This window comes from Pithys albifrons, chromosome 5 (genome assembly GCF_047495875.1).
Source record: "Pithys albifrons albifrons isolate INPA30051 chromosome 5, PitAlb_v1, whole genome shotgun sequence".
NCBI lineage: Eukaryota > Metazoa > Chordata > Aves > Passeriformes > Thamnophilidae > Pithys > Pithys albifrons.
The window spans coordinates 25,499,867-25,516,051 of NC_092462.1; the positions used below are offsets into that span (position 1 = coordinate 25,499,867).

Genomic DNA, 16,185 nt, shown 5'->3' on the forward strand with positions numbered 1-16,185 from the left:
AGGTCAGCGTTTGACAGATAGACTGGCAATAGTTATTGTAGGTGCTGAGAATGTGTTCAGTCTGTCTTGCTCCATGTTCTAGCATTCAGGTTTGGAACCCACCAAGGAATATGAGCAATACCTCTAATTAGGGAAGGCCACAGGGTTTGTCTCTACACACGTAAAGACCTGGAGCCATCAAAAAAACCCCAAAAAAACCCCAGAGACAAAGAACTCTGTGATGACTCTGATGGGGTTTGGGTGGCCAAAAACAAAATGCTCCTTCATAACTTCAAAGTTGTAATTCAAAACCTAGCAGGATAAACATTTTTAGGAAAGCTTAAATCTAAATGTCAAAGAAAATCAATTACAACTGACCTTGAAAATGATAGCCAGTGCACCTCACTGCATGAGGTGGCTGATCATACAAGGTCACTTGCTTTTCTAGATGTGACTTTCCAAGGCACAAGCAGTTTTTTCCTGTTTTGTTTTTTATCAGTGGTTTCCCCCATTCTCTGATGCAAACTACCCACACTTATTTTTTCTGTTCATTTATTTGTAGAGTGGAAATTTTTGCATTCACAATGTGACAGGCACCAGCAAGGCTATAAAATAAGGAAAAAGCAGAATTAAATTTGATTAAGAGGATATGTGATTTTTTTTTCCTTTAGAACCTTCTGGTTTATGTTTTCTTGGTTTTGTTTCTCATTATGCTTAAAACATTTGAGAATCATAATCAGAATACATCTGCTAAAGATTCAGCCGTCTCTCCTGCTTAATTAGACCAAGAAAGCTCCTAGTTCACGTCTTGAAACGCGCTGTGACCCTTACAGCGAGACCCCTAAGACGAGGCTTGAGATTTCTCAAGCTCCTGAAGTCAGAGGTAGGCAGAAATAAGGGTGTTTTCAGGGTGTTTCCAGCGGGCATAAAGCAGCAGCACCACGAGCCCATTCCCAGCCGCTGGCGTGTGCAGGGAAGGGCTGGCGCGGCTCTGGGGTAACAGCTCCACCTGCAGCCCATCCCGGGGACAGCGCCCCATCGCCCCATCGGGACTGGCACCGCAAAGGGAAACACCGCACCACCTTCCCCGTCCTTCCCTCAAACGGAGCAACAATAAACACAACAATGAAGAGTTTTATCGGCACGCCCTGGCGTGCTTGTAATAACGCAACTCCCTTGCTTCCGCAAGGATTAAAAATTAAATTCTCTGTCATGTTGCTCTGTGGTTTTGACTTGAATTAAAACTGGAGCTTAGGAGAATTAGGGGTTGATCTGTTTTCAAAGGGAGGAGTTCAGGAAAGGTTTGGAATTTTTTTAGCAGCACTCTGTGAGTTTTTTTCATTCGTAAGCCTCTTTTGGGCTGCCAAAATAACAGTGGAAATGTCTATTTTAGGTGAAAGATCAAACTTTTAATAAGGAAGAAAAGTTATTTCGAAGTTTAGAGAAGACTGTGAAATTGTGTGTGAAGAACATTTCGCTCTCTTTGCAACATCTACAGGTGAGTACAAGCCTTTTTGAAATAAATCCTGTCCATAACTGGTTTGACACACATTTCTGCCACTGGTTCAGCAACACCAATTTATAAGCAGGGCTGTCTACATCAGACTATTAAATAAATGAACTGTGCTGCTGTTGCATTGCTGAGTCCACGGCAAAGAAGTTTTGAAGCCCACACTTTTGCATTTTGCCCCTGAATAAGCAGGCTCTGTGGAGACACACAGGTGCAGTGCAGAGGAGAAGGTGCTGTCTGGTGGCACAATTTTGGAGCACTGTGTGAAGCTGTCACACATCTGCTGCAGTGGAGCACTGACTGCTTCTCATTAAAAATAGAACTGAGTTGCAGCCACAAGCATTAAAATGACCTAAAAATGTGGTTTGGATGTGAGGACTCCTCCCTTTTTCCTGTTTTAGGTTGTACTGAGGCCTAGCATTAGATGTACAGAGTGCTTGAGTTCTGTAAATGTCTTTGCTTCAATCCTCCTTTCCAACGGTGAGGGTTGGCTTGTGACTTACCAGCCTCTCCCTCTTGCGGACTATTTGCCAGCTTTGTAGATGGCAGGAGGCCTGCCAAAGTGTAAGTGTGCCCTAACCAGTTTGAGAGGTAGGAAGATCAATAGCCAGCTGGCTGGGGTTTATCACATTCACACCTGGTTTGGTTCAGCAAACAGGTGAGGCCAGTGAGCTCAGTCCACAAGGGTTGTTGCCTGAAATGGTGCTGATGGCTGCTTATCCAAATGAAACCACACTTCATTAAGAGTAAAATTTGGAGTAAGTGAAATACACCACTTTAGTCTTGCTTAGTCCCCCAAGAGCAGCTTTGGATGATGTGTGGGTCTTGAGCTGTCTCCTTGCTGAGGAGTAGCAGATTTCCAGTGGGACATTCATGAGTTTAGGGTGTATTTTTTTCAGTTGAACATTAACAATTTGATTCTTAAGTCATTTACATTGAAAACAGAAAAGCCACAGGAAAATATTATCACAGTAAACAACTCCACAATGGCTGGAGTTGCACAGGTGTCAGAGATGGAAAATATTTCTGATTCTGTCAGTATTATTGCAGTATCTGCCTGAGTGAACACAGTATATTAAAACAGACTGTAATACAGTTTCATCTTCATGCCATCTTCCCTTTTAGGATTCTATACATCTGGCTGCCCAGAATATAATTGGGCTTCAGGAAATCTTGCAAGACAAAGATGACAAACCCAATGACTGTTTGAAAAAATGGAACAACACTGCAAATCTGTGTGAAGACCTTGTAAGTTTATGCACTGTCCAGTGACCCCACCATAGGAATCCATTGGGAAAGATGAGTGGGGTTTTTGTTTGAGTAAGAAATAAGATAAAATTCAGTGTAAATGCATTGCATTTTCCATAGAGAACGAAAGAAAACTTCTCAAGCTAAATTCCTGGGTTGAAACTAAAAGCTTTTTGCTAAATTTCTATGTTTCACCTGAACCTCATGCCTTTCTACTTTTGTTACCAGCTCTTGCAGTTTAAGAGTGACTTTTGTGATCTGTATTGCACTCATGTACTGTTAGCCCCTGGAACCACAGATCTGTGAAAATCTCAGATTTATTGACTTTTCATGTACGTTATTAACTTTAGAGTCATAGAATCATAGAACTGATAGGGTTGGAAAAGGCCTCCTAGATCAGTCCAGATATTAACACAATGCTGTCAAATCCTTCATATAGGGAAACCATGAAAAATCTGAATATCGCCCAAAGTAATTAATAAAGTAATTAAAAGGTAAGAGTTTTTCAGATAGTTTTTCTGCTTTCAGAATTCAAATAAACTGTAATGCCTGGGTCTAATAAGATAGATAGTTAAAATGTCACTTCAAACAGGGACAGGCTGCTTCTTCAAATTGCTGCTCAAGCTGGAGGAATTCAGAGGTGGAGGTTTTCTTACACTTCCCTAGCTTTGTGCTAAATAAAATATAGCCATTCAGTCCTTTTCAAGTCTGTCAAGAATCAGAAGGTTCTTTGATGAACCACAACCTCCAGGTTAATGCCAGGAAGTAAGATGATGTATTTCCTTTCCCTTGAAATTAACGTATTTGAAAAGTATCTCAAAAATGAATCTCAGTAATCAGAAAGATATTTTTCAATGTCTTTAAAACAAATGAGTGCATAAAGCACAAAAGAGTACCCCTCTATCATTGCAGTGGTGAGTGTGTCCTGTATGGAAGCTGCCTGTCTTTTTAGAAACATCAAAGAAAAGTAGAAGTAATTCCATAATAGATGAAACAAAATAATTCTAGGAAAAAATTGTAGCATCTATTGGTTCACGATCCGGTTATTCTGAAGGTCTCCATAATTAGAAAAATCTGAACAACTTAATCTTATTTAACTGTGGACATTGTTATTAACATGTTAAATTATCTGTTTATTTCTGGTTCGGATTTAAAACATTACATATATTCTCTGTTCTGTATATGTTTGTTTTTTTCAAAACAAACATTGGCCTTGACACTGCACAATGGGTAGTTGTCCTCACTGAACAACCCACAGTGTTCTTCACAGGTTTTCCTGAAAGTTTATTATCAAGGGAGATCTCAGCAATGGGCTTGGGTTAATCTTTTTCCCTTTGTCTATTTGTCAGTAATTAATACCTTCCTCTCCGACTTGATTTTTGGGAAAATTTTAGGGCAGAAATCCCCAGTAACTTCTTTTCCAGAAATCAGGTTCAGCAGTTTGGAAAAATTGTTTTCTTAATGCATCAAAAATCAGTTTGCTAAACACAGCCCAGATTTTCCAGTGGAAATAAAGTAGGAGCCATGTAGCCACTGTATGTCATCTTGGCCTTGGGAAAGTAATTCTGGGGCTAAAATGGATCTGTCCTCAACTGTGGTGTGTTTTGGAGGGTACAGAGACAGCTGCTTTTATTCTTACATTCAACCCAACAACTTAATTCACATAGAATGTCCAAGAACTTTAATATGATGATGAGTTTCACTCACTACAAGCCTGTGCTGTATTTGAACAAGCGGCTTACAAAAATAAATTTTATTTCATGCAATATTAATCCCTTGAGACAATTAGAGACTAATGGAAAAGACTGATAAAGACTGTTTTTTTACCAGGTGTCTAATTTTGTTGATTACTAGACATAAAACCAACAAGCATAACCTAATTTAATCAAATCAAGTGGTTGTTTGTGTTTGCTTAAACAGGAATTGAGTTACAGCTGTTTCCAGAAAAAAAACGCAAAAAAAAGCAAGCAGCTTTGCAAGCATCTAAGACTGCCACTTCACAAGACCTCATTGCCTTTAGACTGTATATTGGCATGGGCCTTCCAGTTAAGGAAATCCCAGTTTTCCTGGACCACTTTGCCAGTCCTTGCTGTTTCCCCTCAGTGGTAATGCCTTCGGGCAGTTCCACAGGCTGTATTCTCCCAGGGTCCACTGCCATTACCTGACACTGTAGGCTGCGAAACTGACACCTTTCCTTTGGAGTGTTTTGAAGGAGATTCTAAGTCATGCTGGACCCTGCTTGAACCTGCCACTGACAGCAATGCTCTGTGATTAGTAATTAACAGATTACTTGCTGCCATCAGGCTCAGCTTGTTATGGGGTCTGAAAGACTGTATGAATAAAGTAACAGGTAGGTCTGTTTTGTACATTTCCAGATGTCTCAACTGGACAAGCTTGTTTTGACTCCTCTCTCAGCACTACAAGCCTTGTTTTCAGGCCCTCAGAAACTCATCCAGAAGCGCTATGACAAGTTGTTGGACTACAACAGCTGCCTGCAGAAGTCAACTGGGGAAGAGTTGGACCTGGCAAAGAAAGACTATGAGGCTCTAAATGCACAGCTAGTGGAAGAACTTCAGGTATTCAATAGAGCAGCCAAAAAGATTGTGTTGAACTGCCTACATTGCTTCATCACCCTCCTCAGGAAGATTATGTCTGCAGCACTCCAATCAAATTCTGCTGTGGTGGTGCCTATTCCAGTAAGTACATTAGCTCTTGTAGCTCTGACTTAATTTATATTTTTTTGTTTCTGCATGCTTTTGTTAAAGTTATGTGGGACACATATCTACAAGCTACATTGATTTTGCTTGTTCTGCTCAAAATCAGTTTTTTCAGTTTTGAGCACATTTTTTTTTACCTTTGCAAGCTCAGCAAAGGTTAAGTTCATAGAATCACAGAATTGTTTGGGTTGGAAGGGACCTTAAAGATCATCTCGTTCCAACCCCACTGTCATGGGCAGGGAGGAACACCTTTTACTAGACCAAGGGCTCAAAGTCCCATCCAGCCTGGCCTTGAATGCTACCAGGGATGGGGAATCCACAAATTCTCTGAGCAACCCATTCCAGTGCCTCAGTACCCTGACAGTAAAGAATTTTTTCCTAATACATAATCTAAACTTGCCTCCTTTTAGTTTGAAGCTGTTCCCCTTTGTCCTATCACTACATGTCCTTGCAAATAGACCCTCTCCAGTTTTTCTGTAGGACTCCTTTATGTATTTGAAGGTCACAATAATGTCATCCTGAGATCTGAGTTCTGAGAAACTAATGTTCTGAGCTTAAGTTTTTTCAGACCTGGACTTTTCACTGAGAATGATCCTAATGGAACTGTTCCAGCTGTTCCAGTTATAGTAATGGCAAGAACATTACAGTAAGGCAAAAAGGAGGCAGCTGCTAGAATTTTAGTCTTGTTTCTCAGCATCTACCCTAAATGGACCAGAAAATACAGGAAAGAGAAATTCGAAGAAAGTACATGAACACTTCTGTGGCTGCTAGACCTGCAGAGTCACAGATGACTGCAAAAGAGAAAGAAGTTAGGAGACATGATGAAATAATTTTTATGGAAAATAATTGCTTTTAAACACAAACAGGCTGCAGAAGCTCCTGCAGATATCTCTTGGCAGTAAAGAATAGCTTTGTCTATGCTGGCATAGAAAGTCCAAATCATTTCACTTACGTAGCCAAAAGCACCAAAGGTGCCTGTGTGAAGTATGTAAAAGGGCACTAATTCCTCCAGCCTGCTCTGCTCTTTCTGGGCACTGTGGTCATTGCCTCAAGATTAAAATTGAAAAACTGTTCTCAGTTTGTGTGAAAATCACAGTGTTTCAGTTATGTCATACTTTTGCCTGGAGGACTTGAATCCCCTGAGAACCACAGCTGCAACAATGCCTTCCGCACATCCAAATCCACTCATCTGAACTAGAGCAAGACTCTATGTAGGAAACATATTGTAGTAAGAGTATTCTTTTCCAACAAGGCTTGAACAGAGTACATTATAATCAGGGTCAGCTGAAAAAATTAAGAAAGGAAGGTCAGGATCAAAACAGAGCTGTGTGTTTAATGGGAAAATGAAAGCTTTTCCCACATGAAGAAATTGCACCCCTATAATTTGACATTTTCATGTTTTGAAAGCTGTTGTATCGAACATTGTTTTCTGTGAAGATCTGGCTACAAAATTACCTTCTTTTTCTTTCTTTTCTGTTTACATCAGCAAATACATTTGGGGTTAGGCATAGGTGAAAAGCACTGACCCACTGCCACAGTCAGAGACTGAGCTTACCCAACGATTTTTAACCTGTTGGCAGCACCCAGTTGCACACACAGCTGTGGGGTAAGCTACTCCAAGCCTTGCAGCACATTGGCTACTCTGATAGCTGCTGAGATGCACATTTGCATCTGAAAGCAGGTGGCTCAGTAGCATTAAGTACAAGGCTGCTCATTTTCATCACTGTTTAGAATGTTTTTAATGATTTAACTTCAATGGCTACATCTCTTAAATCTATTCGCAATTATGAGGAACTTTCTTCAAGGAAGGACCTTTCTCTTTACATCTCATATGTAGAGAGTACACTGCACTATGGGCTCTGCAGAAAATTGGCATAACTTGTCAGATTTCCTGACTCCTAGCATTCAGCCTATTAAACCAAATCTGCTCTCTCAAATCTCCTTACCATTTTGTACATGAGATCTAACCCACATTTGTGTTTTTGCAGCTGTCCTCCTCAAGCATTTGTGAAGTGCAGAATCAATTGATAGAGGAGGTTCACAAGCTGAATTTTGTAAAAGAAAATAGCAGTGCAACCTTTATTGAGAGAAAATTGAGCTTGGAAAAAAAGAAACCCGTCCCTTCCCTGGTGAGTACCATACATCCAAATTATGTATGAAGCATCCTCTTTTGACAGCTTTTGAAACAAATCCATTTTTATACCACCTAAAGGTTTAGGATTGGCCTCTTCACTGTGACTCTGAATCAAATCATTGGAGTAAAGCTGTTCCACTGACCAGTAACTTCTAAAGATTTTTCACTTTTTTCATGTTATTGTCTTGAAAATCCATCTGAAATTACCTCTGATTATTCTTAGGCCTATAAGCACATGTTAAATCTAAGGTTGTGTATGTAAACGTTGGTCACTTCTTTTGTTACATACTCTTGTAGTGCATCTTAGTCTTGTAATTCAGAAGATTTTTTCCCTGTGCTCTGCTTTATTATGTGTATGTGTACATACAGATATGCACACACACACACCCTGACAGCACATTTGAAAAATCCACCAGGAAATCTGCATTCTGTGTTCCCCTGGCTCCTGATCTTATCAGACACTTTCAGAGTTTTTAGGAGTCTAGTTTCCAGTAAAATAAAGACTTGAGTGCAGGTTTACAGGAGTAGCTGAGGAAGCTCTAGGATTCCTTTTACCATCTGTAAAGCACATGTGTTCTTGCTTCCTTGGTATGTTAAGACCATATCGATGTGCAGCACCTCCCTCCCTGCTCTCTAACTAAATTCTGAAACAAATGTGTTTCCTGCAGTTATAGCTCCTTGCCCTTATTTAGGAAGGTAATTTCACACAAAACGTAGACAGGGTACCACTGATTTTTTTTTTTAAATAATGCCTTATCATGCACACCTCAGTCTGGTTTTGGATTATGCTTTCCTTGTTATATTACATAGAAATACAAAGGTCATTGCTTTGGAAAAAAAAAATTAAGGAAGCGACAGTTCACATACAGAACACAATCCCTTTGAGAGCAGAAGACAGACTGAGAGGTCTTTAATTAGTGAAATTCCTATTTTTTTTTTAAAGTCTGCCCTTAACTGCTCACCTATTAATACAGCAGTTGGACAGGTCCTTCCTGCATATGCAAAGGAGATTTGGTCACATATAGCTGTGTAACTCACTGTTCCATGTGTAAAAACGCAGGGTCAGTTGCAACGTGCAACACACAGCTTTTTCTGCATTTAAGTTGCTCTAGAAACAGCCTGAGCATTACTGAGTCTGAATGGTTTCTTTTGCTGTTCAGCTGGAGCTCCCACGTCAAACAGAAGGCCACAGGTCCAAGCTGCTGTCGACGTACAGCACTGAATCGCTGTACCAAGCCAAGCGCAAGTGCAATGCCACGCAGGAATTTGATATTGATTTACATGAAGGAGAACTGGTGGCTGTTGTGGAGCAAAAGGACCCCTTTGGAAGTACAAGCAGATGGCTTGTTGACACAGGAAGTAAGTTCTCTGCACAAAGATCCCAATAACAGCTTCCCTTTGGGATATTGATTTCTTTTCATTCTGGCCCCATCTGTTTGCCTCTGTCATACTGACAGCTGCATAAAATGGTTGGTTTTGAAATTATTTTAGCAGTGTTTTGCTGTTTGTTTATTTTCTGTCTCTTTATTCTGGTTTTTAGTCCTTAAAGGGTATGTGTATTCCTCCTTCCTGAGGCCTTACAATCCAGCCAAAGCACAGAGGGATGTCACAGAGAATGGCTTTGGCGATGATGATTTTGATAATATCAGCCTCTTTGTCTCTTCACGGCCCTCCACTGACAGCAGCAGCATAAGAAGTCCAGGGCACAAGGAGAACGAGAGCAGGTCATCTCTGTACTTCTGTGAAAATCCCACAATTAATGGCATAGGGACTGATGCTCTCCAGGATATGGATGATCAGCATGTAAGTATGATACACATTGTGCCTGTCTTCTTCTTGCTCCTATTTCAAATCTAGAAATATTGTGTTTATAACTTAAACGGTTTCCTTTTACACCGGAAAAGAGACTGGCACTAATCTGTCAGTGTGGTATGGAAATTTGTTATCCTCTGTTCTTAAGTAGCTACTGTGGATTGCAGTCCTGTGTCTCAGAAAACACACTGTTGCATTATCCCATGTACAATGCCTCATGGTTTTCTATGGAGCAGAAACTTGAAAAATAGTAGTTAGGGTTTTTTTTGAGTTACCATTGACAAGAAAGCTGTGACAATGCTGATCAGCAAGGCACAGAAGTGATCCATGTGCCACATTTGAGCACAGGAGCTTTAGGAAAGGTGATTCTCCATGAAGAAACCTTGCTGGAAAATTCTTCATCCAATCCATGGCCGCTTGGTGTGAGCTGAAAACCTTACCCTGGTAGTAAGGTGATGAGGTCTTGGAGATCTATTTGTGCAGAATTCCCGAGATCCTTCGATTTTACATTTTATTTTGGCCCTGTCTAGCAATTGCAGGCCATGTGGTGGCTTGTATATGTTATTAGATGTTTCTTTGGTTTATAGAATTCATACTGATACACAACGACAGGGGAAGATGTCGCTGCATTTTTCAGTTCTGATTTCAGTTTATGTGGCTTTTGTTTTTCAGACTTTTTATGCTGTTTATGCATTTCAAGCAAGAAATGACCAAGAACTCAGCCTTCAGGAGTACCAGAAGGTTAGGATACTTCAGTTTTCTGACCTGAGTGGCAATAAAGAGTGGTGGCTAGCAGAAGCAAAAGGCCAGAAAGGATATGTACCATCTAATTATCTCGGGAAGATGACATATGCTTAGGAAGAGAAAGGCCTGTTGAGTCAGTCTCTCTGAAGCAGACAGAATAATCATCTGTTATGTTTTACAACAGCCAAGACACACTCACAAGTGATTGACAGAAGCCATGGCATCCAGCACACAAATCATATTGAGAACCTCCATCCTCCAAAAGCCATCACCATGTTAAAGATCTGAGGGAGGAAACATTTTACAGGAAGACTGACCCTGATTAACATCCTGAAGAGCTTGCTTTTTATTACCCCATAATTTTCTCTTTTGTCAAAGCACCCTACGTCAAGAGTCAACCTACAAGTACAAATTACAGCTGAAATTAGTTTTTCTTCCATGATATTGAGCAAATAATATTCAAGATGAAGAGAATGAGCCTTGAAACAGGACAGATTCAGTCATCAAGGATACTGTAGGCTGAATTGTTTCTTAACTGCTATCTCAATGAAAACTTGAACTTTTTGAATGTATGTTTTTATCCTCAGCCACTTTTGTAATGAATCTTTTTCTCAGTGGAGATTATTAGAATGGGAAAAGAAAAAGGACTTCATTTTTTAGGAAACATTTCAACTTACAATATACCAATTGTAGTGGTACCAATGACATCCCAGGGAAGAAGGTATGTTTAGTTAAATGTGGAAATGCAAGCAGGAAAAGGGGACACAAGAAACAGCTCCTGTGAATTAAAGAAGTTACAGTTTTCAAAAGAATTACACAACTGCTTCATAGGGTAGAAACAGTTTGTTGCATTATGGAAGTGCCCCAGGTTTGAAATTCCACGTATGCTTCCACACTAACTTCTTTACTGCAAGAACTGTGTAGTGAAATAAAACCTGTCTTGGGAAAAATATTGATTGAAAAAAAAAAAAGAAGAAAAGTCAAGTGGTGCCTTTGAATGAATATTTACTGTCTATCTGATTCCTTAAGTCAGATACAGGGATCATAATGTCTAGTGAATAAACTAGGACTCAAGATTGATCAAAAACATGTCATTGGGATTACCATGGATAACTAAGTGCTTGTTACAATGTACTTCAATGCAGCAATGCCAAGGTCCTCTAGTGATAAGGGAAGTAAGGAAACACCTTCTTGTGCTAAGCACTGCAACAAGGAAACAAAAAAGTGATTATGTTGGCAGCAAATCGTGTAATTGAAGGTAAACTCTCGTCAGGTATTTTCTGCGTGGCATAATTTCTTATACTGTCCATTAAAATGCAACACTATAAAGGTGAGGGTGGGAGTGTTGCTGATGGAGGACATGCAAAAATTGTTCCAAAGTTTTGTGTAAGTTTCTACTTCCTATAGTTGAAATGTGGGTTTTAAAGATTAACTGATTCAAAATGCTTAGCAAGAAGTAACAGGAAATAACCTATCAGTAAAGAAACGATGAGAAAAGTTAAGGCAGTTGACGCAAACAATAGTTTTTACTATGTTAACAAACCTAGTTTCATTTTAATTGATGTCCTCAATTTTCAGATTATTTTCATAAAAGGGTAGAAAATGTCAGTCTTGCTCAGAGGATGAATGCAGTGAATCACTAAGATTAGAACCTGTTGGATTAAATAATATGATAGAGAAACTTTCAGAGTTCTCTGAGATGGATATCTAGAATCTGGTATGGCAATCTCTGTGAATTACTGCTATCCAGTAAGAAGTAACAATAGATAAAACATTATTTTGCCTTATTGTACATCACCTCAGGCACTTCAATCTTGCTATTTCCATAGGAAGCAAAAAGGCTCCCCATTCATTTTAAGAATGGATTTAACCGCTTTTACAAAAAAACTTCGCCTTTAGTTAAATGAAGAAAATGAAGTGGTGAGGGAGTATCAGCTTGGAAAGAACTGACTGAGTCACCCCTACTGAGCTTGCACTCTTTTGTATTTTGAGATTATGGGAAAGATACACACAAGAAGCTTTCCAGTTATATCTTACAATTGAGAGCATTTTATTTGGAGATGATCTATACTTTGCAACAGTTGAAACAGTTTTAGAAATTACCGAATTGTACTTAATAGGCTTAATGCAGTCGTGTAAGCACAATGATGAAGCTTCGTATTTCAGACAGTGAAATTAATTAAGGGAGTGAGGAAAAAAAGATTTCTCAAGTCAGCTCTGAGAACTCACCTTGAGTCATAGGGAGAGCTCTGATTTCGAGTGTTATGTACATTTCCCATGAAAAATCAGACTCTGTGAAGGTGTCTCAAAGCATTCTCACAAATGCTGCTCTTCAAAATATTTGAGAGGTATCCTGATCCTGAAGTAACAAGGAATGAAGGATGACTAGTTGACCAGCTAAATTTCATTGAACTTCTGGGGGATTTGGAAACTCCTTACAGGTCAAATGAAATCCCAGTGTATGGTTAGGACCCATAATAATTTTTATATTGTGGGATGACTTTATTATAGCCTCAAAACTTGGGATCCAGAAATAGTACTTCATTAGGCACCCAAGTGGATTGGCTTATGTAATTTCAGAAATTCAAAGTTTTAGTTGTTATCATTTGATATTATGAATATATTGCAAACTTTCATTTTTGTTTGAAACAGATGAATGCAAACAACAATTATAAAAAATTAAGAGATGCTGCTTGAATCTAAAGCTGTTTGACATTGATGAGATTTACAATATTTCACATTAGAATTGCTCGGTTACATTTTTGTTAAGATAGTGCTTTAAATACTAGAAACTGGGCTATGGGCTCTAGAAATTCCTAAGGTTACAGTATTCTAAGAGCTTTCTTAATCTCATTAATGACAAAACTGATTTATTTTGACTGAAGCAGGGACAAGCTGCAGTTTAATGGACTGACCTTGTGTTTGTTCAAATATGCATTTTACTTACTTGAACTGTTGTGACAATAAACATGCACAAGTACTCCTAAGATTGGGTCCACTCAAAATGAAGTGTTTCTCCATTCAGGGAATATTTTTAAGTGTTGTTATTGATAACCTGGAACCCAGAAAATTTCCAAGTCAGTAAAGCCCAGAGTCCCAGGTTCTGACCTCTGGCACCTCTGTTCTTTACCATCTTCCCTTTGTAGGATGGTGCTTGTGTTCTTTACCATCTTCCCTTTGTTGGATGGTGCTTGTGAACTTTAAGTAGGGGTTCACCTTTTCAATGCAAACACAGATTGAAGAATTATTCCTTCTGACTTTTCATCTTTGGAAGCTTCACTAACTGCCTCCTTCAAACAGTAAAGTATACTTGTGCTGTCATTTTAAGATAGCTTTTAAAACTGAAGCTACGTGAAGTGGACCTAACATGTGCAGTAGGAAACACAGCCATGACAATCCTTGTTCCTGCAGATCTATTACTGATAATTTCTCTTACAATATTGTTTGTTCAGAAGTAGTGAAAAAATTAATTCTTCTTTAAATTATTGCAATAATAATAAACCTATTTTTGTAAAGCTGTTTCTTCTTATTTTTTTAAACAAGATATTTTCCAGAAGATATTTATATGCTATCCAATACCTGCCTGCAATATTAGCAAATAGACAGTTGCCTCAGATAAAATACTGCACTTCTACTACGCATCCTAGATTATCTATCAAAATATTAGAACTTGTCAAACACTATCAAAATCCTAAACATGTTTAAAAATACACTTCAAAATTCCAAATTACCAGCATAGTTCTGTTCTTTTCTAGCTGCTCTGGAGGTCGTGACCATTATTAACTGCTGTGTCCAGCCAGAGGTCTGTAATGAGCTGTAGTAGATAAAAGCTGGTAAATGACAGAGGTTTGCGTTAGACCTTTCCTTTGAAACCCAGGTACCACCAGCATCCCCTAGTTCAGCCAGAAGCAGCATTAATGGAACCAGAGTAACCTATTATTTCACATTACAGAGGGTATCAGAATTTGGGCATCTATGAAAAAACCATCATATTTAAATGGAAATAAAATATTTCCACACCAATTTATAAAACGTGTAAGTAAAGTCATGTAGCTGTTTGTATAGTAACTCACAGAATAATTTGGTTTGGGGACAGAAAAATCACAGGACAATTTTCCAGTTATTTTTTCTAAGTAAGAGAGATGCTTCTCAAAATTCAGACAGGTCTTCTTTCTTTCTGCCCTACAGTACATTCCCCAACCTGATGTATGACTTCAGTCAAACAGTCCTGTAGAACAGACTCCTTTCCTGAAAATACAGTTGTTAATTTCATCCTAACTATAACATCAAAGCAGAAAGCAACTGTTCCCTTCAATCTATTCTGTTTTTCAGCAGTGCCTATCTTACAAATTCAAGCTAAACACTTGATTTAAAAGACCTGGTCTCTGCTACAAATCCTTCCTGATATAATACTTCAAAGAATCACAATCCTAACTGACATTTTTATAACAACATAAGGAGACTTCGTATTTCATTTAAGAAGCTGGGAAAGTTAAAGTGGAAGAAAGTCTTTTACTGATACAAATTGCAGCTGTAATGCAGATCTGGTTAATAAAGTGATTTCAAACAAATTCAGCCAGATTTGGCCTTATTAAAGGGTAAAGACAGGCATGCACAAAAGGTATAGCCTAAGTTATTTTACTCTGAATAGAGATACCCTATAGTCAGTCCATGCCAGAGTTACAGATGTAAAAACATCAAGATACACTTGAATCAGGTCTCAGAAGTATTTTAAATGGCATTAGTTACCACAATTAAAAACATTGTGTTTACAATTAAAAAGCTTGTCTTCACCCCATGAGTGGTACCTAAAGTAATCTGCACAGTTCAGATACAAGCTCCTGAACTCTCACAAGCAAAGCTGTCTATATGTTCAGAGGCAAGACAGAGGCAGCTAGCACCTTGAACATTCCTCTGGGAGCAGGTTTTACTACTGGAATGAACACTGTATATAGGAGCACTCCAGCCTTTTAAAGAATCAATCTCCACACTAGTACTTAATATAGGCAGTAGTCTTCTGATGAACACTTAGAAAGAAAATATGCCTTCTATTTGCTAATGGAAACTATTTTCGTGTCTTTTCCTACTGTACCACCACTAAAACTGTCTGTGCTGGCAGGGAAGAAGGATGAGCTGATCAAAAAGCAGTAAAGTTCTTGATTCCTCCTGCTCATGCTGTTATTTTTACACAGCCCTGGAAGCCACAAAGATAAAGCCTTTCTTTTTTTCCTCCACAGAAAATAATACTTGAAAAAATATGCAAATTTCCCAGGTAGCTGAGGCAATCTCAAGTAAATGAAACTATTTCTTTGAATGTTTAAGGAACGTTAACATAAATCTTAATTGTGGAGAAGGGAAATAAGGCATGGGAAATAGCTGCATGTATCAGTTTCACACATACTTAAAATACAGGATGGATAAGAAAAACTGTAGCTTTCACCTGCCTATGAAAGTCAGTGTGGTGAGTTGACTATGGATGGATGCCAGGTGTCCACCAAAGCCACTCTATCCCTCCACAGCTGAGGGAGAGAAAATAAGATGGAAGGTTAGTGTGTCCAGTTAAGGGTAGGGAGATATCACTCAACCAGTACCATCACAGGCAAAATATATTTGACTTTGGGAAAATTAATGTGACATTACCCATCAAATCAGACTCCGATAAGGTGAAAATGAAACTAAATCTCAAAACACCCCTCCCTTATTTCCAGGCTTTACTCATGAATTCATCATCTCCTCTGTCCCAGCAGTGCAGGGAGCCAGGAAATGGGGGTTTTGGTCAGTTTACCACATATCATCTCTGCCACCCCTTCCTCCTGAGGGGGAGGAGGGAGGACTCCTAACACTCTTGCCAGGCTCCAGTGAGGTCTCTCCCACAGGAGAGTCCTCCACCAACCTCTGTGGCACGAGTCCTTCCCACAGGCAGCAGTTCTTCATGAACTGGTCCAGCATGAGTCCCTTCCACAGGGTGCAGTTCTTCAGGAACAGACTACTCCAGCATAAATATCCACAGTATCACCCATCTTGCCAGCAAATTTACTGTA

General features: G+C 39.2%; 1 protein-coding gene across 1 annotated transcript in view; it reads left to right on the forward strand.

The window, feature by feature from the left end:
* Nucleotides 1-10,369, forward strand: part of ARHGEF38 (Rho guanine nucleotide exchange factor 38) — a 36,183-nt gene extending 25,814 nt beyond the window's left edge. The window contains exons 8-14 of the mRNA XM_071555115.1: nt 1,373-1,477; nt 2,615-2,737; nt 5,113-5,433; nt 7,443-7,583; nt 8,749-8,947; nt 9,129-9,391; nt 10,073-10,369. Coding sequence (XP_071411216.1) covers nt 1,373-1,477; nt 2,615-2,737; nt 5,113-5,433; nt 7,443-7,583; nt 8,749-8,947; nt 9,129-9,391; nt 10,073-10,258 — 1,338 coding nt within the window. The 3' untranslated portion in view covers nt 10,259-10,369. The remainder of the gene's footprint in view (nt 1-1,372; nt 1,478-2,614; nt 2,738-5,112; nt 5,434-7,442; nt 7,584-8,748; nt 8,948-9,128; nt 9,392-10,072) is intronic.
* Nucleotides 10,370-16,185: the final 5,816 nt, after the last annotated feature.